This window comes from Aotus nancymaae, unplaced genomic scaffold (genome assembly GCF_030222135.1).
Source record: "Aotus nancymaae isolate 86718 unplaced genomic scaffold, 86718_ANA_hifiasm-v0.15.2.pri h1tg000049l, whole genome shotgun sequence".
Lineage (NCBI taxonomy): Eukaryota > Metazoa > Chordata > Mammalia > Primates > Aotidae > Aotus > Aotus nancymaae.
In genome coordinates, this window is record NW_026988463.1 from 1,496,804 (window position 1) to 1,524,764 (window position 27,961).

Here is a 27,961-nt window from a genome sequence, read left to right on the forward strand (position 1 = left end):
ACCTGTCCTCTGGCAAAAGGGGCTTCCTCCAGCTGCTGGGGGAGGGGCAGGAGGGAGGGACCTGAGAGCCCCAGGACAGCACAGACCCAGCCAGGCCCCAGCTGAGCAGAGCCCGAGGCCTGGGCAGCGCCGAGGGTGGGAGGGGCAGCCAGGCTCCACATCATCTCAGCCTTGCTTAGCAGCCCCATTAAAAAACAAAGAGGCCATGTGAATCCTAACTGTTTGTTTTATTTAACCTAAAATATCCAAAATATTATCACTTCCAGTTACTCAGCACAGAACCACCGTGAAGGAACCCCACCCCGAGTTCCCGGTGCCACCGCAGAGGCCCCGAGCTTTCCTCCTGGCTTCAGTGTAGCCCAGGTCCCCAAGGCACCGCCTGTGCCCCACCTCCACCGGGAGCACCTCACCCTCATCCCCAGACCTACCGGCCAGCAGCCAGAGGCCCCCAGGAGGCAGGCTGAGGAGTGGCGATGAGGAAGAGGGCGTGGCTGGTGCCCCGGGTGGCTGCAGCGGCTGTCTTTCATGCCTCTCCTTCCACCCAGCACCCCAATCCCAGGGCCCTGAAAGTCCCAGGCTGTTAGAAGTGGTCCGGGCGGGTGGCAGGGACAATGCTGAATTTATTTCACACATTCAGACCCGACACACTCAGATACTTTGGGGCCCTGTAAGGGCTAAGCAGGGGGTGCAGCGTCAGCTCCTGGGGAGGCCCCACTCCCTGGGAAGGAAATACACAGCAGGGGGCCGCATCCAGCCCCCCCCACGGAGGGACCAGTGTTGCTCTAACAGGGACACTGAGGTTGCCTCTAAAGCCCCGTGAGAAAGGGCCCTGTGGTGACCGCAGACCCAGCCCAGCCAGGCAGGCAGGGAGCCTTCGAGGAGCCCTCAGGTGGGCAGGTGGGGGGCTTCTCAGCCCCGGTGCCCACCAGCCCTTCTAGCCACCTGGGCTGGGCCAGATGTCCTCCCAGGCCAGCAGAAGGCGGACTCCTGCTGCATGTGCACTTGGTGGCTGGCAGGGGCGGGGCAGGGAGGCGTACAACACCTGCCCACTCCAGGGAAACAGAAGCCGCGGCCAGGGTCCCCACACGCTAGGAGACCTGCCTTCCCAGCCAGTTCCACAGGGCAGCACCTCCAAGCTCTGAGGCTCGGGGACTAAGGCAGGGGTGGGCGTAGGCTCAGACTCCAAGTTCCAGGGGTTGGGGGACCGAGGCAGGGCTGGGCGTGGGCTCAGACTCCAAGTTTCAGGGGTCGGGGGACCCAGGCAGGGCTGGGCATGGGGCTCAGGGCCTCGGTGGTTTTGCTCAGCTCTCGACACCGCAGCACGGGGCCTGTCACCCCGGTTCTCCGGGCCTGTGCCCTCAAGTCAGATGCAGGCTGGGGAGTGCACGTGGGGCTCCCTGTGGCGGTGATGCCGTGAGGCTGCTCTCAGGGCTGTCTCACCCTCCAAACCCTGGCGTGACAAGTCCATGGCTCAGGCTCAGGAACCACAGGCCGTCTGCTCACGGTGGAAAACAAGGCCAAGCCTCTGGCTGCAGGCCAGGCCGGCTCACATCTGGAAGTCCGCTGGTGTGGAGGCAAGAGGAGCCCTTCTGCAGCAGGACGGCCCTCAGGACAGCAGCGGGGTTGAGGGCTCTGTCTCATGCCCTGCTGCCGGCTCCCGAGGCCAAGAGCCTGGACGGGGGCCACACAAACACAGCTGATCCCTGGAGGCGAAGGAACCTAGGCGCCGAGGGTGGAGACCACAACAGGGTCGGTCCCACGAGAGTCTGTCCCAGGCCTGCCGTCCCCGGCCCAGCTGCAGGGGGCGCGCCATTGCCGATGCTGGGGAGCGTGGTTTGGGCCGAGAGAGCAGTGACTCCGGGAGGAGGTACGGAGGGGCCCAGGGTGCCAGCGCTGCCGCCCACCACGGACGGGGCTGGGCCTCACGTCTGGGCCAGCGAGAGCTCCTCCAAGCCTCCCTTCCCCAGGCGGTACCTGGCGAGGTCCTTCCTGGTCACCAGCCCAACAACCTGCAGGACGAGGCCAGGCCCCAGTGACCCATGGGTCAGCCCATGGGCAGCACAGCCGGGTGCAGGACGAGGCCAGGCCCCAATGATCTGTGGGTCAGCCCTGGGCAGCACAGCCGGGGAGCCCTGCGGGCTTCAGCACAGCTCTTGAGCTGACCACGGGGCTGGGAAGGGGTGTGGCCATAGGGCATGGGCCGTGGTGCTGGGTCTGTGCCTCAGCGTCCCCAGCAGGGAGCTGAGATAAACGTGTGCAGGAGGCAGAGGGGCCCTGCACAGCCCAGCGCATCCCCGCCCCCGCTCACCTGATTACGGTTGTCCACCACCACCAGGTGCCGCAGGCCCAGGGCCCGGAACAGCTTGAACACACGCGGGAGCGACGCCTCCTGCAGCGGGACGCAGTTGTCAGCACCTGCCCACACGCCAGAGGCAGGCAGGACCTCCCCGTGGCTCCCAGCACCCACGCCGCAGTGTCTAGGCACGTCCTGGGCCCCCACGCCCGTCTGGTCAGTCTGTTCGGCCCCTGACTTTGGCTCTATGACCCAAACCCTCAGGGATCCTGGAAGCCCTGCCAGGCCCCCTTCCTGGGAGACAGGGTCATTGAGTCCTGGCCCCCTCTTGCCCTCCTCTGTGCCCCTGGCCACCCCTCCAGGAGGCTCTGGATCACACAGCCCACTGTTTGGCCCCGAGCCCCTGCGCCTCCACTCTGCACGTGCCTGAGGCACTGTGTAGGGGGAGGGGTTCATGAACTCGGAGAGGTCCATGGTGCACTCCCGCTCGTCCTGGGACACGTGGATGGACTGGATGGGCGGGAAGCGCGGGTAGGCGTCACGGAAGTCCTTCAGCCTCAGGCGCCGCTGCACCAGGCCCATGTTGGAGCGCTCAACAAACACCTGCGGGCGGCAGATCCCGGATCAGGCACCTGTGCAGCATTCCAGGGGCTCCCACCCGCCGGCGTTCCAGAGCTTGGCGCGTACCTTGTGCTTGAGGAGGACGATGAGCTGGGAGCGCAGGATCAAGCCCTGGAGCCGGGCCGGCTGCAAGAGACACCTGCTGTCAGAGCCACGGTGCCCTAGGCGGGGCTGCGCTGGGGTGCTGTGCCGGGCCCCAGCTCCGACCCTGCTCTAGCCCAACGCCCCATCTGGGAGTGGGTGCTGTGTCAATGGCCACCCGCTCACACCAGCCTCGCCGTGGCATCCCACATGCACAATGCCACAGGTTCCCAAGGATCGGTGACAGGGTAGCGGGTCTGACCGTACACAGCAGAAGGCCAGGGGCCCAGGGAGGGGGGGCTCTGCTGCAGGGCAGACACAGCTCCATCGTGCCCAACAAAAACCAACCCCAAACCCCCAGTGTCCATGTCTAAGGGGTGCACGGCAGTGGCCGAGCTGCGTGTCCTGTCAGCTCCTCCTGACGAGGTCCTGGCCCCCAGCACCGTGGCTATGGCCAGTCCAGGTGCTGATCTCAGGGCCCTGACAGGCTGCAACCCCACCCAGCCACGGCACCCACACGGCCCTACGTGGCCCCACACTCAGCTCCTGGCGCTCCTGGAACCGACAGTGCACCCGAATGCGCTGCCTCCCCATTCTGCCAACCTCGCCGTGTGCTTCCCACCGCTGGGCTGGACAGAGGTGGCATGAGTGAGACCCGGTCTGTGGGGCGCGTGGTACCTGGCTGTCATCTGCATGCTCCACCACGGGGAAGCCATTGTGATTGGACGCCGTGTCGCTCAGCACGTCCACGATGACACCGACCTTCTCACGCCGCCTCAGGCAGGTCACCGGTGTGCTCATCACCTCCCTGCCGAAGGAGCCCGGCCACACACGCCCGTCATGCGCCACCAACTCCCACGGTCACCCCCACAGGCTGCTGAGGTGCGAAGCTGCTGGGCGGGAAACGCGGAGCCGCCTGGAGCCCGCGAGCCGCACATCCTGCCCTGTGCAACGAGAGCCACCCGACACCCCCGCCCCGCCCACAGCTGCCACGTGCCATACCTGGCAGTGAGCGAGTGCGAGGTGACCGGGGCCTCCCAGTGCAGGAAGGGCACGCTCTGTAGCTGAATGTGCATGTCGTACAGGCCCTGCAGGCGGACGGGACACGGGGCTGGAGGCCACGCCTACCCCTCGGGACAGGCTGTTTGGAGGCTGGCTCAGAGACCCCTCCCCCACAGCCGCCCCCACTCTCTCAGGGTGAGGCTTCGAGGCCCGGCACACCTCGATGAAGACGTCGCCCACGATCTTGGCGGTCATGAGCACCAGCATGATGGGGAAACCGTAGGTCACGTTGCTGGTGGCCTCCATCATGATGACTGTCAGGCTCAGGGTCATCCGCACGATCCCACCTGTGGGAGCAGCCATGAGCCCTGGCACATCTGCCCTCCCAGCTCAGGGTCACACGGCCACCGCCTTTTCTGTGCAGCCCACGGTCCGCCTGCCCCAGACCCGAGCCCCGCAAGGACAGCCACGGCCCCCTCCTGACCCTGTGGAGGCCCCCCGCCCACCAGGCAAGAGCCAGGACCTACCCAGCTGGGCGGCAGCTCCCATCAGGGCATATTTCCCGGGGTCCGCCCAGATCTGCGGGAGGTGACACGGAGGTGTCGGTGTGGTGGCGGGCCCCTGCCCAAACCCACTGAGATACAGACAGAGGCGGCCCTGCCCCGGAGCCCCACGCCCAGGAGTGAACCCCGTGGCGGCAGACATGCACAGAACGACTGAGCACAGCATGGCCTGCTGGGGATGCCGCGCCCTCTGCCTGTACCCGGCATTCAGTGCCTGAGCGACAGGAGTGCGGGGTGCAAAGGGCACAGTCACCCACGCAGCATATCCACGCAGCATGCCCACGCCGACCGGGGAGCACCGCCCAGCCTGAGGAGCGGAACTCCAGCACACAGGACACACGGGGCCCCGGGAACATGAGGCTTGGTCATAGAACCCACGCATGGAAGGCCACTGACGGTGACTCCACGTAGAGGCAATGTCGGGGGCAGGCAGAGCCAGAATCCGGAGGACCCTGGTGGCTGCCGGGGCTGGGGGCCGGCGAAAGCGGGGCGTGAGGGATGACGGAACATTCTAGAAGTGGTAGTGACAATCAAACTGTCTCATGAATGTGAGAAACGCTGATAAATTGTCCACTTTAAAAGGGTGAACCTTATGGCACGTGAATCATGTTTCCATTTCAAAAATCAAAGCCAACCTAACCCTTGTGTAGGGGGAGACAAGCAGAGCACACGGGCCTGGCGAGCGGGACGGGGGCTTCCAGTTGGGGCCCCTTACAGGCTTTCAGTGTCATTTAAGTGACTGAAATGAGAAACGGAGGACACACGAAGGAACCCAGCCCCAACGGAGGCAGGCGGAGGAGGCAGGCCTGCGGGGGCCGAGGTCTGGCGGGCAGCGGATGCGGCTCTGGCCCCCGCCTCCCAGAGAGCAGCCCCGGTGGGGTGTCTGCCCCGTGGAGTCTAGAAGCACCTCGGCAGCAGCCCAGAATCACCCTTGCTTTTCATCACATTCTCACGAATGAGGACAGGAGCCTCCGCCCCCAGACTCTACGCGGGGGCCGTGCTGCCGCAGAGAACGCGCTTCCCCCGCAGCGGGACAACCGCCACAGCCTGTGAACCGTGCAAGGCGCTGCGCTTCCATCATCCCACCCCGACCCCTGCACATCTCAGCGGCAGGCCCCGCAGCCTCTCCGGCCCCACTCACCGCTGCCCCCGTGAGGTACGACAGGGAGATGCCAAAGAGCCGGCCCCAGGCGGCCCCGATGAGCAGGGACGGGATGAAGACCCCGGCAGACACTGTGAGCCCGTAGGTCCAGCAGGCCAGGAAGAAGTAGACCAGTGTGAACAGGCCGAGGGTCAGGGGGTTGTAGGAGCCTAGGAAAGAAGAAGGGCTGACGGGGCCTCCACAGGACTCGTGCCCTAGGCAGGATGGCCCTGCCCCGCTGCCCAGTCTCAGGCCTCACAGTCACCTTCCAGGAGCCTAGCACTCAACCCCAGGCCCGGCGGTTCCCAGAAGCCTCCCTGTTCTCAGCCTCCCGGGGAAGCAGAAAGTCTGGAGGATCCCATGGGGAAGGCGCAGGGAAGGAGGCTCCACAGGGCCCTGACTCCAGCAGCAGCAGGAGCCGGGTCCAGACTCCACAGGCGGGCACCACGGTGCAGCTCGCAGCCTGGCTCTGGGAAGAGGGCGCCCTCCACAGCCTGGAGGTCCCTTCCTGGGGCAGGCGGCATTGCACTGGGTGTGGGGCGAGCGGGGCCACTGGGGGACGCAATTGCAGAGGTACAAAGCAGGCGCTCCAAAGCTTTGGTCTGGCTTCCATGAAAAACTGTGGTCGGGCAAGGCCCGACCCTGCACGGTTTGGGCCTTGCACGGTTTCAGGGTTCACCGTCTCTCAAAAAAAAAAAAAAAAAACCAGGGCTGGGTTTCCTTCTCTTTTTTTGAGAGAGGGTCTCGCTCTGTCACCCAGGCTAGTCTGCAGTGGTGAAATCACGACTCACTGTGGCCTCAACCTCCTGGCTCAAGTGATCCTCCCGCCCCAGCCTCCTGAGTACCTACGACTGTGGGCGCACCTCTGTCCCCAGATAATCTTGCTTTTTTGGTAAAGACAGAGTCTTGCGTGCTGCCCAGGTTGGTCTTGACCTGGGCTCAAGCGATCCTACTGCCTTGGTCTCCCAAAGTGCTGGGATTACAGGAGTGAGCCCCTGCTATAACCCACGCTAGGGATGATCCCCCAGCCCAGGTCCGCGACCTCAGCCCACAGGGGACACTCAGCCAGAAGGCATCGCCCATGCCCTGATCCAAGCACCTGCCCGGCGGCACTGCCCGCACACACCTGGCGGGTCGTGGAAGAGGCTCACTACGCTCTTCTCCGGGGTGTTGAAGAAGGCCGCGGCCATGGAGTTGTACTCGCCGTCTGCACAGAAGAGCTGTGAGGTCGGGAGAGAGCACATGTTGGGAGGGGAGCCAGGCCGGTGGGCTGCAGGCAGACTTGATGTCACCATGTGCAGCCGTGTACGCTGCCTGGCCAGCATCAGTGTGAGACCATACGACCCTGCCACTGGGTCAGGGCCACAGTCACAGAGGGGAAGGAGGACACACGGCCCAGGCCCAAACCCAGCAGGGGCTGCGGAGCCACGTCCAGCCCTGGGGAGGGTCAGCAGGCCCTGGGGGTGGGTCAGCAGGCCCCAGAGCTGGGAGGCCGGCCATCCGTCCCTGGAGCCAGGGGAAGGTGGGCCCAGATGCTCACGTCAGCTCCCAGAGGAGGCTGTCTCTGGGCTCCGGCAGCACTGGGGGTGCTGTCCACGGATGGGAGCGGAGTGCAAGGCTGGTCAACCCCACAGCCTGGGCCTCCCACACTTGTGACTGTTCACGCCTGTCCCGTCAGCGCCCACCACATCCCGCCTGCCCCTGCCCCGGCCCTCACCGGTCTGCTGGGCCTGTGACTTTCCCTGTTCTGGGTGTTTCATATTAACAGGACTACACCATGTGGCCTCCTGTGTGGCTCCTCTGAGCACTGTGTCTTCCAGGGCAACCGTGTCACCGTGCGGAAGGACACATGGGCTATGGTGAGCCGTGATCACCAGGCACAGGCTGGGGTGTGGATGGAGGTTTGCATTTCTCCCGGGTCCACATCTACGGGGTCCCGGGCTTCTGAGGCTCTCCCCGTCAGGCTGCCATTCTGGGAAGAGGAGTGGGAGAGCCTTTGGCCCCCACACCACCGCCTGTTCCCGACACTTCGGCAGACACCTGGCCTGCCCTGAGATCTGGGCAGAGGCGCTAGCCATCCCTGAGACACGTCGGCCAGTGCGCTTCTAGAACTCCGTGCGGCGGGCAGTCCCCTCCTGAGGCCTCAACAAGGCTCCTGGAGGCGGCCCTGCGGCTGCCCTGCCTGCTGGACCCCGCCCGGCCCGGGCCTCCTACCTGCAGCGGGTAGGACATGGAGCTCCCCTGCAGGGGCTGGCAATCCCGAGACGAGTAAATCAGCACAAAGGCGACCGTGGCCGTGACGGCAGCCACCAGCATGGCCTCGATCACCTGTAGGCAGGGCCGGTGGATGTACCTGGAACCAAGAGTCAGGCTGCACCACAGGCGAGAAGGCAGCACGGCCCCTCGGCATTTGACAGGCAACCTGCATCCCTGATCGAGGACACTGGGCCTGTGTTTCAGCAGCAGTCAGGCGCCCCAATGTCCTGGGGTCGTCTTCTTTTCTGGGGCAAAGACTCCTGCAGCAATTCCTCTGATGAGTGGGAGGCGGCCCTGCCAGTCATCCTGCTGTGCCCGGCAGTACTGAAACTGGCACGGACCAAGAAGGAATAAGCCAGGAGCCCCTGGCGTCCCAGGACAGCTCTGGCTGCTACTGGGCAGAGCCAGGTGAAGGCCAGGCGTGCCTCACCAGGCCCAATCCTGCACCCACAGTAGCCTCGCTTCCTCCCCAGGGGCCGTCCTCGAGAAGCCCTCGCTCTCCCAGCCTCGGGCTTGCCTGTGCCCTCCAGGATCCAGGACACATCTCCTCTGAGCAGCTCTAGCACGGGAGCCATCAGGGTGGGCCTGAGCACACAATCTTTCTTCCAGTCTTTCTTCCAGACGTGGCCAAAGGGTATAAACCCCACGCCACGTCTACTTTTTTTTTTTTTTGAGAGGGAGTATCGCTCTGTCACCCAGGCTGGAGTGCAGCAGCATGATCTCAGCTTATGGTAACCTTTGCTTCCCAGATTCAAATGTTTCTCCTGCCTCAGCCTCCCAAGTAGCTGGGATGACACTCACCCACCACCACCAGGATGGTCTTGATCTCCTGACCTCATGATCCGCCTGCCTCAGCCTCCCAAAGTGCTGGGATTACAGGTGTGAGCCACTGTGCCCGGCCTACCACATCTGCTTTCAAAGGGCCTGTGTGGCCACGCCTGCCAGTGCAATACGCAATGCGGTTTCTCCCTCACCTGATTCGAAACATGGTCAGCCAGTAGTTCAAGGCGTTGAACACAGCTCCGAGCACACCGCCTGCGGCCAGAGGAAAGCCCAGTCAGCTACGTGGGAGGGAAGGTGCAGGCCTCCACCCGCTGGCTCCCAGAAGGCGGGAGAAGCTCCAGGGTTTGCAGAGGGAAGGGGACGGCAAGGGGTGGGGTGGGGGGTTCCCGGTAAGACGCTTCCTCCGCGTTGTCACAGGGCTGGGGGGCTGTTTCTCAAAGGCTCTGCCTTCCTTCCAGGGAAAAGGTGCAGTAAACGCTGTTAGGACCAATCCTACCTCCTGGAAGAAAACCCATCCGCCCTGCGCCCTGCGGTTTTGCCCGCAGAGAAAAAAACTATAGGAAGCACGAAAGCAAAGCTTTTTGAGTGTGCTGCCCGTGGAAGCATCTGGAGGGAGCAGGCCCCCTGCTGGCCCCGGGATGGGGGCAGGCTCGAGGCTGTCGTGGCCTCCAGTCCTCGCCTCTCTGGCCGTGTCACGGCTGAGCTCGGCCCACAGGCCGGCCTGCAGCGCTGGGGGAGCCCTTACCTACCACGCCCATGGCGATGAAGACGGGGATCTCGTGGATGGTGTAGGCCATTTTCTGTGGAGAGAGGGAGAAGGCAGAGGAGGGGAGGGAAAGGGCCCACAGCTCCTCTCTGCTGAAACTCAGGACCACCATCGTGAGAGAGCTGTCCCCACACGGAGCCTTCCTGTACTTCCATGCAGGCCGCCGAAGTCCACGGGACGGAAACACGCTGGGTGTTTGGAGCAGGCCTGGCCCTACATGCCTCTGCCACATCCTGCCACCCTCAGCACCCGGTGCAGGGAGGGCCCCAAGCACTGGGAACACAGCCCGTGAGCCCCGGGGTTTCCCGCACACAGAGCCGTCCTGTAGTGCGTCCAGAACCCGCCCCATCAACAGCATGGAGAGGCCGCAGCCCAGGACCCAGGCTGCCCTGTAAACAAGCCCCGAGCCCGCCGGCCCCCACAGCGGCTGCTGCACATGCCCCCAGGCCGCAGGAGGTCCCGCGCATGCCACAGCTGTGTGACGTGCACACACGGCGCCTGGACCCGAGAGGCAGCTTGGGGTGCCATCCTGCAGCCCCTCAGGCCCTGGAGCTCACACAAGAGCTCAGCTCCACAGTGACGAGCCAGAGTTTCCAAAGGACCGAATTCTCAGTCTGGCCTTAAGCAAACAGGGTCCCGGCCCAGGACTCGAGGGGGTGAGGAGGGCAAGGGGATGAGGCGGGTGGGGCGGGCGAGGCAGGCGAGGTGGGCAGCTTACCTCCGAGTCGAACCTTCCGAAGTTGATGAGGCCCGGGCTGGACAGGTCCCACATGTTCCCGTGGTAAATGCTCAGAACAAAATTGAGGGTGAACGTGGAGATCATGGAAGCAAAGAACTGCGGTGGAGAGCAGAAAACCAGCGCCCTCAGAGCCTTGCCCAGCCCAGGGCCAAGGACCAGCAGGGACCACTGCCCCGCTTGTCAGCTGGGGGCCAGGAGTCTGCAGACCCCGCCCCAGGAAGAAGGGAAGGGGCTGGAGCCAGGGGCGGGCAAGAGGGGACGGTGGGGCAGGGTCCGGGTTCCTGGCTGTTTGCTCTCCCATCTGGAGCTGGCAGTGGTGCCCAAGACCAAGGGTGAGCTGGGCAGCAAAGGCACGACCACCGCTTTAGGCAGGGGTGGGGCCTGACAGACCCACAGGGGGTCCAGCTCTAGCCGCAGCTCGATGGGCGGCCCCAGGATGGGGACTGAGAGCACAGCACCCACCCTGACGGGGCAGTAGCCATCAGCAGGCACTTACGATCCTCCATGTCAGGAACTGGTTCCAGAACGATGCGCCCTCCTCCAGGCTGAACAGGACCCCACCTGGAAGGCAGGGCCAACTTAGGTGCCAGCTGGACACACGGCACCATGCTGACCACCAGCTCCTGCCCACAGGCCGCAGGGAGCCCAGACCACGTCAGAAGAAAGCTACTGGGGTGGGCCCCAGCCACTCAGAGAGGGACCCTGAGGGAGGGCCGAGGGCCAGGCCCATGTACGCTGACGGCTACTGCTGCCGCTTCCAAATCCCCCGGCTGTGACTCCGAGCCTCTCTCTGCCCACCCTCAGCAGGCACTGGGCCTGCAGACAGGAGACTATTCCTCCAACATACAGGGTGAGCACAGCTTCCCAGACCCAGCCGGCCATGAGGCTCCCAAGGGCAAAGCTTTGGACCAGGCACGGCCCTCCTCACCCACGGGGGCTCCAAATGCTGCTGACACTCCGGCTGCAGCCCCTGCAGAAACGAAGTCCCGCTTCTCTGTGTCTCTGCGGAAGTACTCGAAGATCTGCAACAGAGACAGACACAGGGTTGGGGCAGGTTCCTTGAAGGCACAGCTCTCAGAAAGAGAGAGTGGCTGAGGGCGGCCCAGACAGGGGCTGTGCAGGGGAAGGGGCTTTCGGGACGATTGAGTCACCAGCTCTGATTCCAGAAGAGCACCGCGCTGCAGACCATGGCAAGAGACAGCAGGGTCAGCACCACCACCAGCAGCCCAGAGAAACACAGAAAGACCCAGCCAGGAACTCAACTTTCCAGGACACGCAAGATTCCGAAAACCTCCACCCTCTACCAAAAACCGCATGGATAGAAACCCAGCATTGCTGTTGACGTTTGTACCACGAGAACATTGCCTGCCTCTAAATTCACAGATGGCCGGGTGCGGTGGCTCACACCCGTAATCCCAGCATGTTGGGAGGCTGAGACGGGCGGATCACCTGAGGTCAGGAGTTCGAGACCAGCCTGGCCAACACGAAGAAACCTCGCCTCTACTAAAAATACAAAAAAATTAGCCAGGTGTGGTGGCGCCCACTGTAATCCCAGCTACTTGGGAGGCTGAGACAGGAGAGTCGCTTGAACCCAGGAGGTGGAGGCTGCAGCGAGCCGAGATTGCACCACCGCACTCCAGCCTGGGTGATAGAGACTCTACTTGAAAAAAAAAGAAAGAAAAATAAATACACACACAAATGCAGCTTGATCCCCATCAACACGCTGGGGACTTTTTTGGGGAAAAAACCGTTCCAAGGTGTATCCTGAGAAATGAGCACCAGGGGGACACCCTCGGTCTCTGGTTCTGTGCTCCTCTGAGAAGCTGCGTGGAGCCACAGACCGTACAGGAAACGCAGACGTGTGTGTGGAAGGGGCTCCAGGAGGGAAGCGTGGAGCAGTGGAGAGGGCTCGCGGGCAGGGACTGTGACCAGCAGCTCTGGGAGCCACCGCCAGGCTGTCTTCAGAGGGGCTGGGGCTCTGCGCCGGGGTGCTGAGGGCAGCCCATCTCCCTGAGCGGCGCCCACACCCATGCTCATGCCCACGGCATCTGCAGCCCACCCACGCAAGGCAGAGGGTGGAACTCACCTTGAAATCTCGCTTGAGTGACGTTGACCTTCCTTGAGAGATCCCGGCGGCAATCACTGAGCCTGAGTGGATCATCGGCCCTTCCTGGAAGACCAGAAGCACCAGCACTCAGACACGCGGGTACGGCATTCCTCTCGGCCCGAGCTGGGTGACCACTGTTACCTTTCCCACGGCCAGGCCCCCAACCACAGACAGGATCACACCGGACACTTTGATCACCAGCGTCTGAAACACAGGAAAACACATGGCCTCTGATGAAAGGGCAGGCGCTGTCCTTGGACCTGAGCTGTAAAACTGCACACACAGCTCTGATCAGGCAGGGCGGCCGGGACACGGGGCCTCCGGGACGGGCCGGCACCCCCACGGCTGGGTCTCCCCATGGCCACAGTGGACGCTACCCAGCAGCCAAGCGTCCCCGCACACACTGGGGATCCTGGCTCTGTGGGCCTCGGCATTCAGCAGGGAAGGGGCACCATCCTTTTCCTCCTTCCTGAGGCAATGCTGGGCCGCCCACCCCACCCTACAGGCGTGCCCTGCCTTGGCCAGTGCGGCCAGCACAGGGGAGGAGTTCCCGCCAGCCCGGCCAGGCCCAGTGCGGCCCTTCACAGACCCCTGGCACAGGAGGAGTGGCCACCTGCAGCTCCACGATGCCCCCCAGCTGCTCTCCGCCCCTGGGGCCTCATTCTCCACCTGAGGGGGTGTGTAAGGTGTTTGCCATCAGCCTCCCTGCTCCAGGCCAGAAGCCATGAGGCCGCAGACCCCAAACGGAAGGGCGCTCTGAGTTGCGGGGTTGGCTTTTGTTAAAGATGCTGAGGAAAGCAACCTCAGCCCTCAGCCACCAAAAGATATGCTGCAATATCCTAGAAGGTTCCAGCCAGCCTGCCATGGGTGACAGGCCGGCCACCATTCCCAGCTGCTTCAGGAAACCCGATCTCCCGCCGCAGGGCAAGGGCACCCCAAGGTCACCCGGGACCTTTCGTCAGAGGGGACACACTGCCCCCAGCCCTTGGCCACGGGGACCAGGCCCCAGAAACACTCTCAGGGGAGAGCTGCCACACTGCCCACTCCTCCTCAGATGGGACGGGGCTCCACCAAGTCTCAGGCCACAGAATGTGGGCGGTACACACAGAAGCAGCCACAGCAGAACCGGGCCAGGGCTCCCAGCGCCCCAGAACCAGATGCTCTGCATAACACCAGGAGGAAGCGAGCATAGGCCAACTGTAAATGGGAGATACCGCTAACACCCACCACCGCGTACCAGTCACCGCCACGCAGCCCGCAGTCACAGACACACGGCACAGCTGTGGCGGTGCATGCAACACGCGGCATTTCTCCGTGACCTACCGGTAGGTGCAAATACCAGTTTTTACCACTTAAAGAGCTGACCCCTTTACACCCAGCCAGCCCGTCTGCACTCGGCGTAATCAGCACACAAGGTGGCCGAGGCCGGCTCTGGAAGGCGAGCGAAGAGCTTGCACCCACCCACGGCCAGCCAGGCCCGCTGAGCCCGCACCTTGAGCCGCACCACATGGGGGATCTTCACCCCGTTGAGGAAGCACTTGATCTGCGGGATTCCGCTGCCGGCCGCCACTGGCTGAAACGGGAAGCACAGGTGAGTGGGTCACGGCCGGGCTGAGACAGAGCCCCACAGCCCCAGGAGCCGGGGAGCTCAGCACACACATCAGGGTCGCACGTCGGGGCTCAGCTGCTCTCACTCTTCCCAGCCCAGACACAGATCAAGGACACAGTGGAGGTGGAGGTGGAGATGGAAGGAGGGTAGGGCAGGGTGAGGAGGCTGCAGGAGGGAGGGAGCGGGGTGGGGGTGCCCGGGCCTGTGCTGCTGGGTCAGAAGCAGTGCCCCAGGGCTGTGAGCGTGAAGAGGCCCTGGTGTGTCTGCTCCTCCGGAGGTCCACGTGATTCTAGAAAGTTTCCAGCCAATGGGACAGTGGGGGCAGGTGAGCTCCAGGGGTTCCCACCTGTTCACCCATACCCCCAATCCCCCATGGGGTCTGACAGCCTGGGGGCACCCTGCCACGTACCTCTATGAAGGCCACGATCACGGAGCCCACGAGCACAAACGCAGCATTCAGCGTGGCCCACAGCAACAGGGAGAAGGACAGCCCGCCCTTCTCCGTGAACTTGTCGATATCTGGGGCTCATCAAGGAGGGTCTGCAGCTTCCCTGTCAGGACCACCCACCCTGGACCCCGGCCCTGCCCCATGGCCCAGCCTGGCAGATGCCACCCTGCTCAGCAGAGCCATGACGCTCACTGGACATCCCAGAAACATCTCAGGGCCCAAACATGACAGGGATGTGGCCAGCGCAGCCAGGTCACCTCCACCTGCCCTGAACACACCGGGCTCAGGACTTCTTCCCAGGACTGAGCCCAGGCCGCACCCCCAGCCGCCCCCAGCTGCACCCACCACGCTGGGAAGGATACTGCCCTTGATGACCCTGTACTTCAGGCCGGCCAGGTTCTCCACCACAATGTCGATGAAGCAGGCCACAAGGCCCGTGAGGATCCCGATGAGGGCGCAGATGACCCAGCGCTTGATCTCCACCGTCCGGAAGGCCTGTGGGCGCACGGGCAGGGCGAGGGGCAGGGCAGGGCCCTGACTCAGGTCACTCTGGCAGCAGCAGGACCACCCCGGCCGCCCACAGGCTCTGGGATTCTGAAGGCCCCGGTGCACTGAGTCCCACAAAGGGCAGTTTCTGGCTAACAGCTGAGCAACCAGGGGGCACCCGGGGCCTGAGGGTGACTTCCCACAGATTCACAACCAGTGCTTGCTATGCTGGGCACCGCATCTGGCGGCCGTAAGAGCAGCCTTCTCGGTAACAGTGACATGACTCTCCCACCATCTCCAGGAACCAGAGGAACCCACAGGCCTCAGAGGCTCGGGTCAGAGGAGGACAGGGAGGGATGCGCCACCTCTCCCCCGGTCCCACACCGTGGGCCCTGCAGGGAGTGGCGTCCAGCTCACCGTGTGGTTGATCCGCCGCTCCTCCTCCAGGAACAGTTGGTTCTCACTGTTGTCATAGTCCAGGCTCTGCAGGCCGGGACAGCAGGACCAGCGCTCAGCACCCACCCGACGCTCCGCGAGTGGGCACAGGAGACCGGGAGTGGGCTTGGAGGGGCAGAGGCCAGGTCTCGGGGGGGGGACAGGGGGCGCCCACCTCATACTTGAGGGACAGGAGCTTCTCATTGTGCGGGATCTCCTTGGGGAAGGGATGCGGAGGGTCCATATCCTGTGGCAGAAAAAGGCAAAGAGAAGGCCACAGGTGAAAAGGCCACCCATGAGGAACAAGGCACAGAGGGGAGGGGCGCTCCTCGGCGCACTCACGAGGCGGGCATCACCCCGACACCAAGGACGAGGGCATGGCAAGAGAACGACAGGCCGGCGCGGTGGCTCACTCCTGGAATTCCAGCACTTTGGGAGGCCGAGGTGAGCGGGTCACCTGAGGTCAGGAGTTCCAGACCAGCCTGGCCAACAAGGTGAAACCATGTCTCTGCTAAAATACAAAAATTAAGGCCGGGCGCAGTGGCTCACACCTGGAATCCCAGCACTTTGGGAGGCTGAGGTGGGTGAATCACAAAGTCAAGAGACCGAGACCATTTTTAAAAATTTTTTTAAATAAAAAAATGATAATAATAAAAATACAAAAATTAGCCGAGCCTGGTGGCAGGCATCTGTAATCCCAGCTACTCGGAGGCTGAGATGGGAGAATCATGTGAACCCGGGAGACACAGGTTGCAGTGAGCCAAGATCACACCACTGCACTCCAACTTGGGTGACAGAGCAAGAATCCATTTCAAAGAAAAAAAACAGAACTACAGACCAACACCCCCACAACCACAAATGCAAAGATCTTTGGCAAGTCACAAGCAAAACGATTCCAGCAACGCCGGGGCAAAGTGGATTCAGCCTAGGAAAACAGGGTAGTTTAACATCCAAAATCAACCCCTGAGGCCAGGCGTGGTGGCTCACACCTGTAATCCTAGCAGTGTGGGAGGTGGGGGCAAGAGGATCAGCTGAAGCCGGGAGTTCAAGACCAGCCTGGGCAGCAGAGCAAGACCCTCATCTTGCTCTGATGCCCAGGCTGGAGTGCAATTCCTCGATCTCGGCTCCATGGGTTCAAGCCATTCTCCTGCCTCAGCTTCCTGAAAAGCTGGGATTACAGGAGTGTGCCACGACGCCTGGCTAATTTTTGTATTTTTAGTAGAGACAGGGTTTCGCCATATTGGCCAGGCTGGTCTCAAACGCCTGACCTCAAGTGATCCACTCAGCCTGGGCAACACAGTGAGACCCCAACTCTAAAAAAAAAAAAAAAGCCAAAAAAAAAAAGGGGGTATGGTACTGGCACAAGGATGACATTCAGAGGAACAGCGCAGAGCTGAGTCCACACAGAAATCCGAAACATGTACGGTCCACTGATTTTCCACAATGGCATCGAACGATTCAGCGGAGCAAGGCAGTGCTTTCAACCCCCGTCCAGACCCCTGGTGCCCTGAGACACTCCGCCCGTCTGCTAGTCCAGCTGCCTCTGTGCACTTGGCCTCAGGGACCACGTCCCCCCCGCTCCCCCGGAAGCCTTTCCTGAGCCCCTGGCTCTGCGGCCCCACTGTGTCCCTGCCGCTCTGCCCCTGGCCATCCCTGCCACCCTGCACTAGGATGCAGCTCCACGGGAGGATGGGCAGCACCCCCACTCACCGGGTCCAGAAGCTCATCATCCAGCTCCACGTTGCTCATCTGACTGATTCGGAAAAGCGCAGAACGTGGTGACTAAAAGCAGAATAGAAATCATGAGGGCGCTCAGGCATCACACGGCCCGCACTGTGGGTTCTCATTCCCACTGCCACACCGCGACCTCGCCTGACCCTGCCCGGGAGCTCAGGAATGGGCCGGGATGGGCCTCCCTGGGTGCCGGAAGCAGGAGGCCATCCCTCCAGGTGCCCCTTGGGCTGTCAACGAAACGTCCAGGCCCTGAGCCCAGGGCATGGGCTCCCTGCTCTAGACTGCAGGCAAGCCACCAGCCGCCCACCTGGAAAGAAGGACTGGAGAACACCACTGTGCCCCAGGTCACCCCACCTGCCCCTGCTCCTAAGGCCCTGCTCAGCCACCTGCCGCCTCCACAAAGCCCCCTCCGCTGCGGCCCCTCTGGGTCCTGAGACGCAAACGGCTCTGCGGTGCTCACGCTGCCCTCCGCACAGGACGGATGGCCGTCGGGCAGAGCCGGGCGGGGTCTCAGCCACCCAGGGCTTTGCGGCCATCCCGGCTCAGGGCAGGGGCAGGGCAGTGGGCCCAGGTGATGTGGTGCATACGTGACTTACAGAGCTCCCGTCCCAGTCTCCGGCTCCTCGCTGAAGCCAAGGCGCTGAGGCCAGGCTGGGAAGAGCCAAGACCTCAGCCTCCTTTCCCCAAAGACGTCCTTTGGAGACGGTTCCCATTTCCACTATCTCCTGAACCTTTACCAACATCTAGGGGTGTGAAGGGAAGAAGGGCTGCCTCCCAGGCTGAGGGGCCCTTGGCAGACACCAGTCAGACCCTCCTCCTCTCCCCAGGCAAGGAGCGCCCCCAGGCCATCCCCCTCAGAAGCCAGGATCAGAAGCCGGCCAGAAAGATCCGCTGGTGCCCGCCATGCCACCTCCATGCCCAGGGGAGCATGCGGGAGGGGCTGGACTGTACGGGTCCTGCTGGACAGAGCCCTGAGTCACAGGGCACCGCCCCTCCACTGCCCCCAGCCTTGTCACACGCCTGTGGCTCTCCCTGAGCCCTCAGTGACAGGTGAAACTCATACCGTGACTCTCCTACCACACGGGCTGACAGGGTAGGAGGAGGAAGGTGCCACGCTCCAGGGGTGATGGAAGGGGTGGCCTGGGTGGTTGCCCCCTCCCGCCCACTCCCGCTCACGTCGAAGCCCACGGAATCCAGCTCTCACCACCAGAAAACAGCCCTGGGCCAGCGCTGGGCCTCTGACCCCCAGCTCCCAGGTGGACGAGTGCCTCAGAGACCTTGGAACCCAAAAGAACCATTTCACTGTGAGGGACCCATGTCCAAACGGGCACCCAATGGGACACGCCTTGCCCACAGGACCACTCTCCGCATCACTCAAGAGACGGCACGTCTCTCCTAACGCCACTGTGTGGTCCGCTGTGCTTCTGAGGCTGCTCCTTGTTGGAAATAATGGCTCATTCTGGCTGGGAGCGGTGGCTAAGCCTGTCATCCCAGCACTTTGGGAGGCCGCGGCAAGGGGATCGCTTGACCCCGGAGTTCAAAGTTAACCCGGGCAACATGGTGAAACGCCATCTCTACAAAAAAATGCACGTACCTGTGGTCCAAACTACTCAAGAGGCTGAGGAAGAGGATCGCTTGAGCCTGGGAAGTCAAGGCTACACTGAGCTATGATTGCACCACGGCTCTCTAGCCTGGGGGACACGGCAAGACACCTTCTCTAAAATTAAACTCATTTTTTAAAAAACGCAAAACAGCCACAGTCACATGTCCTGGGCACCAGGCTCCGGAGGCCTTGAGGCGGGGCACCGTCTACACCGCAGCAGCACCATCCCGCCAGAGCAGGCGGGGCTGTGAGCGAGTCAGGCGGAGGCGGAGGCTGACGGTGGAGCACGCGATGCGCGGGCCACCCCCACCGCCTTCCCTTCTCAGCATCTCTTTCCCTAACCCAGGACTTTGAGAAGGCACCTTTCATGATGGTAAAACATCACGTTTACTTCAAGTTGAGTGACGCATTCCGTGCTGTTACTTTCTTTTTTAAACGAGTTATTATAAATTAAACATCAGCTGCCGTTCCTCACACTCCCGACGCACACGGCAATCTGCGTGGTCCCGAGAGCTGGACGCTGACTGGAAACAGGCACGCCCAGGGGACACATGCTGCCAATAACCCCGAGTGAGGGGACGCGGGCTGGAGGCGGCAAGGTCATCAGGGTTGGGGATGGGTGGGACTAGAAAGAGGGGCTGAGAACGGCCTGCGTCTCCTTCCTGGTGCTGACGGGGACCTACACGCGTTGTATCAATGACAATCTCTGGGTTTTGGTGCCGTGCTGTCGCGGAAAGGTAAACGCTGGGGAAACTCGGTGAAGGGCACACGAGCCACCCGCGCAAGCTTGCAGCTTCCTGTGGATCCAGAGTAACTTAAAAGTCAAAAAAGGGCTGGGTGCGGTGGCTCACGTCTGCAATCTCAGCACTTTGGGAGGCCCAGGAGGGCAGATCACTTGAGGTCAGGAGCTTGAGACCAGCCTGGTCAACGTGACAAAACCCTGTCTCTATTAAAAATATAAAAATTAGTTGGGTGTGGTGGCAGGTGCCTGTAGTCCCAGCTACTTGGGAGACTGAGGCATGAGAATTGCTTGAACCCGGGAGGCGGGTGGCAGTGAGCCAAGATCACACCACTGCACTCCAGCCTGGGTGACAGAACAAGACCCCTTCTCAAAACAAATAAACAAAATAAAAATTAAAAAAAGTATAGACAAGGAGAACTACAAAAACTTTAAAACTTCTGTACATCAAAGAAAACAAAGGAAAAAGGCAACCTACGAAATGAGACACTCTCTGCAAATCCGCTAAGGGGTTAATATTCAGAATATAGAAAACACTCAGGGCCAGGCGTGGCGGCTCACTCTGCAATCCAGCACTTTGGGAGGCAGAGGTGGGTGGATCACTTGCAGTCAGGAGCTCGAGACCAGCCCGGCCAACGTAGTGAAACCCTGTCTCTACTAAAAATACAAAAATTAGCTGGGTGTGAGGGCACGTGTCTATAATTCCAGCTACTCGGGAGGCTGAGGCAGGAGAATCATCTAAACCTGGGAGGCGGAGGTTGCAGTGAGCCGAGATTGCACCACTGCACTCCAGCCCTGGTGACAGAGTGAGCCTCTATCTCCAAAAAACGAAAAACAAAGCAGCGACTGAAGGTCACGTTTGTACACCACGTTCACAGCGGCGCCGTTCACAACAACCAGAACGTGGAAGCAGCTGGCGTCCACCGACGGGTGAGTGGATAAAGGCCACGTGGCCTCTCCCTGCAATGGAATAATCCAGCCACAAAGAGGAATGACGCACCGACCTGTGCTGCAGCACCACGGCCCCCGAGGACATGATGCTCCGTGAAAGAAGCCCGTCACAGAAACACAGCTCCTGTGGGGTTCCACTGGCACGAGGTCCCTGGAGCCGTCAGGTCTGCAGAGGCAGGTGGCAGCGTGGGGGCTGGGCAGCAGGAGGAAAGGAGAGCGCGGAAGGGGCGAGGTTTCAGTTCTGCAAGGGATGGTTGCACAACACTACGGGCGTGCTCCATCCTACCGGCTGCGCATCACGAATGATCACATACTAATTAAAAAAAATTCAGAGACAGGGTCTTGCTATGTTGCCGAGGCTGGCCTCAAACTCCTGGGCTCAAGCAATCCTCCCACCTTGGCCTCCCAAGTAGCTGGCAGGACAGATGGGCACCACCACGCATGGCTTAAAATGGTAAATTTATGGTATGTGGTTTCTTTTACCACAATTTTTTAAGAACTTAAAACATATCAAAGGCCATTTGCTGCCGTGCCCGGGCTGTGCTGCATTCTAACATTCAGCACGCCTCTGCCAGGGCCAGGCTCCACGCCAGGCACAGAGGATGCCACGTTTGCCCCGAGGGGGTCGGGGTTACAGTCAAAGGAAACGAGGAGACGCACAAAGGTCTCAGAGACCAAGGAGAGGCTTTTGCCGTCCACGCGGAGCCAGAGGGCATTGAGCCAGAGACCTAAAACAAGACAGGCCCGTGACGGTGACGCTGGAGGGCAGGGAGGGACAGGGGGCAGGAGGAGAACCCTCCCAGCAGGCAGGGGACTTCCTGGAGGCCAGAAAAGAACCAAGAGGCGCTTCCTCAAGTACAGCAGAGCTTGAGGGGCCACTGGGGACGACCCCAGACCCTCACCTGTGGCCTCACTGCGCCCACAGGCGTCTCTCAGGCTGTGTCCAGGTTCTCAGGCGGGACACAATCCCACACCCATCCAGACCCCTGCCCTGCTGGGGTCTTAGTGGAGTGTCCCAACATGAGTTCCCAGGGATGTCCTGCAAAGTCCCACCGCCCCACAAGACCCAAGTGTTCCTGGCTCGAGCCGCTCTCCCCTCTCCGTTCTCAAGGAGGTCCGCTTCCTGCTGCCCACACACAGCCAGGGCTGGCTGACCTCACCCTCACCCTGTCCCAACACCAGATGAGCCGTGACTGGCTCGGTCAGTCCACCACTACCCCACACAAAGCAGGACAGGCCTGAGAACAGGAACAGCGACCCGCAGGTGGCTCTGAAGGGCCTGCACTTTCAGCTGGCGCCCAGCCTCCAATGAGCCACTCCGCAGCCCGCCCTGCCCAGGGCAGCCACCTCATAGCATGCGGCCAGCTGTGCTCATCCCGACGTGGCAACGCCGCCCCCAGCCAACCTGAAAATCCTGCAACAAAGACCCTGGAGGCAGCTAGGGCAAGTTCTCACGCTCAGTTCACTGAACACTCCCGTAAGCAGGGGATGGCCTGGGTGGATATTTTAGCTCTAAACAGCCCTGGAGGCCTTGAACCCGAGAGGAGCTTACAGAACTCTGTCTGCGGCCACATCGGGGTGCCCAAGCCTGTGAACTGTGCCCACCAGTCGGAGCAGACCCTCCCCCAGAAAAACAGCACCAAGAAATCCAGCAGCAAGTCACGCAGGACAGCCACACTGGAAGCCAAAACCCTCGTGACGCCGGTGTAATGCTACGGGGCAGGACTCACGTTTCCTCAGAGCGTGGCTTCTGACCGGTGCCGTGCTCCGCGCTGTGCCTGTGTTCACTTTTTCACAGACGGGAAATCTGGGCACAGATCCTGCAGACACCCTCGGCAAGTCCAGGGCTCAGAGCACAGAGGCCTCCGAGGACGCCAGACCTAAGAGGCGGGGTCTCAGCCTCCAGTCTCCACCTGTCCAGTCTGTCTCCACAGCGAGGCTGAGGATCCCCCAGGCATGGAGACCCCAGCTTCCCGCGGGCTCCCCCAGATGTGAGCCAAACTCAAAGCCTGATCATGTGCGCAGCAGGGCCGACCACCACGCTCCGCATTGCGTCCCAAACACACACTCCCTGTGTCCTTTCCCATCCGTCCGCCCGCCTGAGGAGCTCGCGCTCTTCAAGGCCAAGCCTTGTGACGGCTCCCGCCCCTGGGCCCTGCAGAACATCTGCACAGGGTACTGGGCCTGTCTCCAGCAGGAAGGAAGTAGCTTTAGGCGCCTGTGTCTCAGGCAGCCACCGAGCAAGTACACAATCAGTTATTATTCTTCTTCTTCTTATTTTTGAGACAGAGTCTTGCTCTGTTGCCCAGGCTGGAGTGCAAAAGGGCACTGTCTTGGCTCACCGCAACCTCCGCCTCCCAGGTTCAAGCGATTCTCCCTCCTCAGCCTCCTGAATAGCTGGGATTACAGGCACACGCCAACGCGCCTGGCTACATTTTGTATTTTTAGTAGAGACAGGGATTCTCCATGTTGGCCGGGCTGGTCTCAAACTCCTGACCTCAGGTGATCCGCCCCACCTCAGCCTCCCAAAGTGTTGGGATTACAGGCGTGAGCCACTGCACCCGGCTAAATTATTCTTTTAATTGTTTATGAGCAGGGAATCCACTGTTTAATGCAAACAAATAAGCCTGCAAGGACTTTTAAAGGAACACTTTTTTTTTTTTTAAGATGGAGTCTTGCTCTGTCACCCAGGTTGGAGTGCACTGGCATGAATCTCAGCTCACTGCAACCTCTACCTTCCAGGTTCAAGTGATTCTCCTGCCTGAGCCTCCCAAGTAGCTGGGATTACAGGTGCCTATAATTTTTGCATTTCTAGTACAGACAGGGTTTCACCATGTTGTCCAGGCTGGTCTTGAACGCCTGACCTCAGGTGATCCGCCCGCCTTGGCCTCCCAAAGAGCTGGGATTACAGGCGTGAGCCACCATGCCTGGCCGGGAATACTTTCTTTTCCTCTTTTTTTTTTTTTTTTTTGTGCTTGCTAAAACACAATACTTTCTAAGGTATGAGATTAACAGGTTATTTCCCAAAAAATCAACTCTTCCATTTGCAAAGAGAAACAAGAAACCCCAAGCACATTCGGTCCCAAAAGAAACTCAAATTTAACCTCCATCAAGGCTTCCAATCTCTTCACTTGCCATCCCTTAAAGCCAGTTTATTCCTACTACCTTGTGAACTCCAGATTAATTTTTTTAATTAAAAAAAATTAAAATTTTTTGAGGTAGGTTCTCACACTCCAGCCTGGGCAAAAGTGAGAACCTATCTCAAAAAAATAGTGGCTCATGACAGCTTTGACCTCCTGGGCTCAAGCTACGCTTCCACCTCACCATGTCAACGCAGCTGGGACTGCAGGTGCACGTCACCACACCTGGCTAATTCTGTTTTTCTTTTTTTTTTCTTTTTTTTTTTTAGAGACAGGGTTTCACTATTTTGCCCAGGCTGGTCTTGAACTTCTGGACTCAAGTGATCCTCCCCCAGCTCGGCCTTGAAAAGTGCTGGGATTACTGAAATGAGCCACTGCACCTAGCCTTGCTTTCTTTTAAAATAGAAACAGAAGCCAGGCACAGTAGCTGACGCCTGTAATCCCAGCACTTTGGGAGGCCAAGGTGGGCAGATCACAAGGTCAAAAGATCAAGACCTTCCTGGACAACATGGTGAAACCCCGTCTCTACTAAAAATACAAAAATACCTGGACGTGGTGGTGCATGCCTGTAGTCCCAGCTATTCGGGAGGCTGAGACAGGAGAATCGCTTGAACCTGGGAGGCAGAGGTTGCAGTGAGCCCAGATCGCACCATTGCACTCCAGCCGGGCAACAAAGTGAGACTCCATCTCAAAAAAAAAAAAAGAAAGAAAGAAAAGAAAGAAACAGACGCACGAGCGTGCACAAACACACATACACACACACCTAATCACCCATGGCCCCACCACTTCAAAGTAACCCCTTCAGATCACTTTTCATGCAGATTACAGCAGGGAGAGCAGAAGATCCCACTTCAAAGGGAGCCGAGCTCCTGCTTCGTATCAGCAAAAAGCATACTTTGACCTTCATTGGTGCACTTCTAAGGAACTGGGAAAACCTAAATCTAAGTTCTATGGAAACAGCCTCATTTTGGTACCCTTCCTAACCTTTAAGCACAAGACAAGTGTTTAAAGAACGCTAGACAGAAGGAGAAAAGGTTAAGAATGATGGCAAGGGCCGGGCGCCGTGGCTCACGAGGTCAAGAGATCAAGACCATCCTGGTCAACATGGTGAAAACCCGTCTCTACTAAAAATACAAAAAATTAGCTGGGCATGGTGGCGCGCGCCTGTATTCCCAGCTACTCGGGAGGCTGAGGCAGGAGAATTGCCTGAACCCAGGAGGCGGAGGTTGCGGTGAGCCAAGATTGCGCCATTGCACTCCAGCCTGGGTAACAAGAGCGAAACTCCGTCTCAAAAAACAAAAAAAAAAAAAAAAAAGAATGACGGCAAAGCAGATTAAAACCAATACACTGACAAAACGGCTCATTAACTCAAAACTAACGTAGTACATAACCAGTGAAACACATGAAATTGCCACAGTTCTCCAGACCTTAACACTGTCTAGACGCAAACTGCAGGGTGACATGCTGAACGCATTCCAACCTCTGACTTGCAGCTCGCGTTTGCCTGCACACTCCAAATTCAATTCGGAGCCAAGGGAGACTGAGTACAAATACTTGTCACGCCCAGGATCACCTGAAAGTCGGGACTGATCACCACACAGAAAGATGGCAGATAAAGGCGCCCAGTCATTCTCACTGAAAGAAAACCGGCTGCGATCTTAACTGTGACCATCTCCCGGGGGTCAAAGGTAATCAAGTGAAATTAGTTGCTCCTGTAGTAGGACAATTTTAAAAAGTCCCCTGAGGCCGGGCGCGGTGGCTCACGCCTGTAATCACAGCACTTTGGGAGGCCCAGGCGGGCGGATCACGAGGTCAGGAGTTCGAGACCATCCTGACTAACATGGTTAAACCCCGTCTGTATTAAAAATACAAGAAAATTAGCCGGGCGTGGTGGCGCAGCCTGTAGTCCCAGCTACTTAGGAGGCTGAGGCGGGAGAATCACCTGAACCCGGGAGGCGGAGGTTGCAGCGAGCAGAGATCGCGCCACTGCGCTCCAGCCTGGGCGACAGAGGGAGATTCCATCTCAAAAAAAAAAAGTCGCCTGAACAGAAAGCCATATGCACCCCTTTAAGGACACTCTAGGCGACACCGAAGGGAATGGACGTGCGCCACAGCTGCCCCGGCGCCCCTCAGGGCCCCACATTCCGCGGGTTCCGGCCAGCTCCGCCCGCTCCCCCAGCCCTCCAGGCCTCCGCGCCCGGCGCTGCCTCCGAACACTGCGGACCCCAGGCCCCCCACCCCGTCAGCCCGGCCCCGCCGAGGAGCCCCGGGGCGCGTTCCCCAGTCCACCGCGCCTCGGTAGCCTCCAGGACCGGGACACGCGGCGCCGCCAGAAGGCTGACGAGGGTGTGGGCTGCGGGGCGCGCGAGGACTCAGTTTCCCCGCTCGCGCCGTGCCCGACCTCACCTGGCGCGCGGCCCCAGGCCCGGCCCCGTTCAGCAGCGGCGTCCCCGCGCCGGGCCGCGCCGTCCTCCGCAGCAACGGTGCCGCCTCCTCGTCGTCCCGGTCCCGGCCGGACCACGACACCTTTTTAGAGACGTTGGCCATGGCCCGCCGCGGATCGACACCGGCCGGGAAGTGCCGGCCGCCCCCGTGTTTGTTCTCGTGACCTGCGCCGGCGGCCACGTGACAGGCCATGGCAGCCACGTGACGCACGACGGCGACCACATGACGCGCGACGGCGGCCGCCGAGGGCCAGGCGCGCGGGGGCTCCTGGGAGCCGCGCTCTCCGCAGGTCGTGGCGCCGCCCGCCCGAGAGAGTCGGCGGGGCCGGGAGGACCTGGTTCTGCACGCGCGACCGCAAAGGCAGCGCCGAGTGCTTGGGAGGCGAATGGCCACCTCCGGGACCCCGAGCCCGGGAGTCGGGGCGAGGGAGACGCCCCGGGGCTTGAGGGCTGCAGCCGGCTGGAGGGGCCTGGGGAAGGCAGGAGGGAGGCGGGGGGAGGCCGGTGGCGTGAGCCACTGTGCCGGCCTAGGGTCGGCATTTCTTAATGGTGAAGGGGAAAAAGAAACGTAGCAGATGCTACCTGAACCAGGCAACCCAGCTCAGCAATGGCTGGCGATGGATAAGGTGGTGGTGTGTGCCTCCTGATGCATGCACCAGCGAGGACACAGCGTCCCTTCTGTGGCATTCCTGCAAAACATGCTCACCCCGTCTACTCATAAAGCGGAAACACCAGATAATCCCAAATTAAGGGACACCCTGCTAAACATCTAGGCAATCTTCCACAATGTGAAAGTCATGAAAAAGACAAAGAGAGGCTGAGGAGACAGTCACAAGGAACCACGTGGGTCTGGCATGATTGAGAAAACTGGCAGAGATTGGACATACACCGTATTAGCTAATAGTATCGTCCCACTAGCAAACCTCCCACGCGTGATCATTACAGCGGGGTGATGTCAGGAAAGCTCCTTGATGTTCGGAGATACATACTTAAATACTTGGCAGTTTGTGTTGTGATGTGATATCTGCAGCTCACTCTTGGACAATTCAAAATCTGACAATAATCATAACGTGTAGCAACCAACGGGGAAAGGGAAAATGGAGAGGGAAAATGGATGCCTGGCCTTTGGCTCTGCAGCAGCACGTGGCTGGCAAGGATGAGCGACTTACAAAGGCAGCAGGAAGGGAGCTGTTGGAAACAGATGTTGGAAATAGATGCTCGGTGCCACAAAGAAAAATCAGCACTGAGACAAAGGATCCTTCAGCAACGCAATTGTTACTTCCTGGACTGCAGAAAGGGTAGGGTACCCTCACTAGCCATCTTGCCACGAGATTACAGTGAACAAAAGAAAACACACACATTTATCCCTTACGCATTTGGGGTTGTCTGATCTCCGTTGGCTGGAGCCAGACCTCACAATCTAAACTAAAACCCGATTGGCTAACAACCTAAAACTTTTCTAAACAGGTAACAGCAGTGGAGAGCTGGGACAGGCCTGTGAGCACGTCCAGCACAGACATCCTGGTTACAGTACAAGGACATAGAATGTATTACGTGCCTGTAAGCATGGCGTGTCTAACAGCTACATAGGATAGGGCCTCTAGCAAAAAGGCAAGAAGGCTTTTGAAGAAAGTGTTTAAAACAAACTAGTATTTCTAACACTTACAAATTTTTCTTAAACAAGAAAGGAAAGTTTGAAGAGGAACTTTTCTACTTCCCACAGGAGCCAAGAAGAAAGAGGTTGGTCCATTGTCTGAGAGAGATTGGCATGAGGCGAAGGTGTCAGCTGTGTTTGGCATAAGAAGTATAGAAAACACAGCTGGTCGTGGGGGCTCACGCCTGTAATCCCAGCACTTTGGGAGGCTGAGGCGTGCGGATCATGAGATCAGGAGATCAAGACCATCCTGGCCAACACAGTGAAATCTTGTCTCTTAAAAAAAAAAAAAAGAAGAAGAAGAAGTATGGCAAACACCAGGCACAGGGATGCAAGGAGCCAAAATTGCACCTCGTGGCCTCAAAA

General features: G+C 60.1%; 1 protein-coding gene across 3 annotated transcripts; it reads right to left on the reverse strand.

Moving 5' to 3' along the window:
- Window positions 1-208: 208 nt before the first annotated feature.
- CLCN7 (chloride voltage-gated channel 7) lies at window positions 209-26,044 on the reverse strand. Of its 3 annotated transcripts, none has more exons than XM_064362289.1 (25): window positions 25,904-26,044; window positions 17,041-17,112; window positions 15,506-15,577; window positions 15,313-15,378; window positions 14,772-14,904; window positions 14,371-14,480; window positions 13,845-13,925; window positions 12,494-12,556; window positions 12,332-12,415; window positions 11,174-11,267; window positions 10,742-10,806; window positions 10,225-10,341; window positions 9,486-9,540; window positions 8,932-8,992; window positions 7,916-8,054; window positions 6,828-6,921; window positions 5,702-5,871; window positions 4,525-4,576; window positions 4,217-4,344; window positions 3,998-4,083; window positions 3,674-3,803; window positions 2,981-3,040; window positions 2,720-2,896; window positions 2,309-2,389; window positions 209-2,009 (listed from the first exon to the last, which is right to left on the reverse strand). In XM_064362289.1, exons 1-25 carry the CDS (start codon window positions 26,042-26,044, stop codon window positions 1,923-1,925), a joined length of 2,418 nt encoding a protein of 805 aa, XP_064218359.1. In that variant the 3' UTR covers window positions 209-1,922. The 3 variants fall into 3 exon arrangements, with proteins under 3 accessions (XP_064218359.1, XP_012297227.1, XP_012297228.1); XM_012441804.3 differs by lacking the exon at window positions 25,904-26,044 and adding an exon at window positions 22,088-22,709; XM_012441805.2 differs by lacking the exon at window positions 25,904-26,044 and adding an exon at window positions 20,411-20,873.
- Window positions 26,045-27,961: the final 1,917 nt, after the last annotated feature.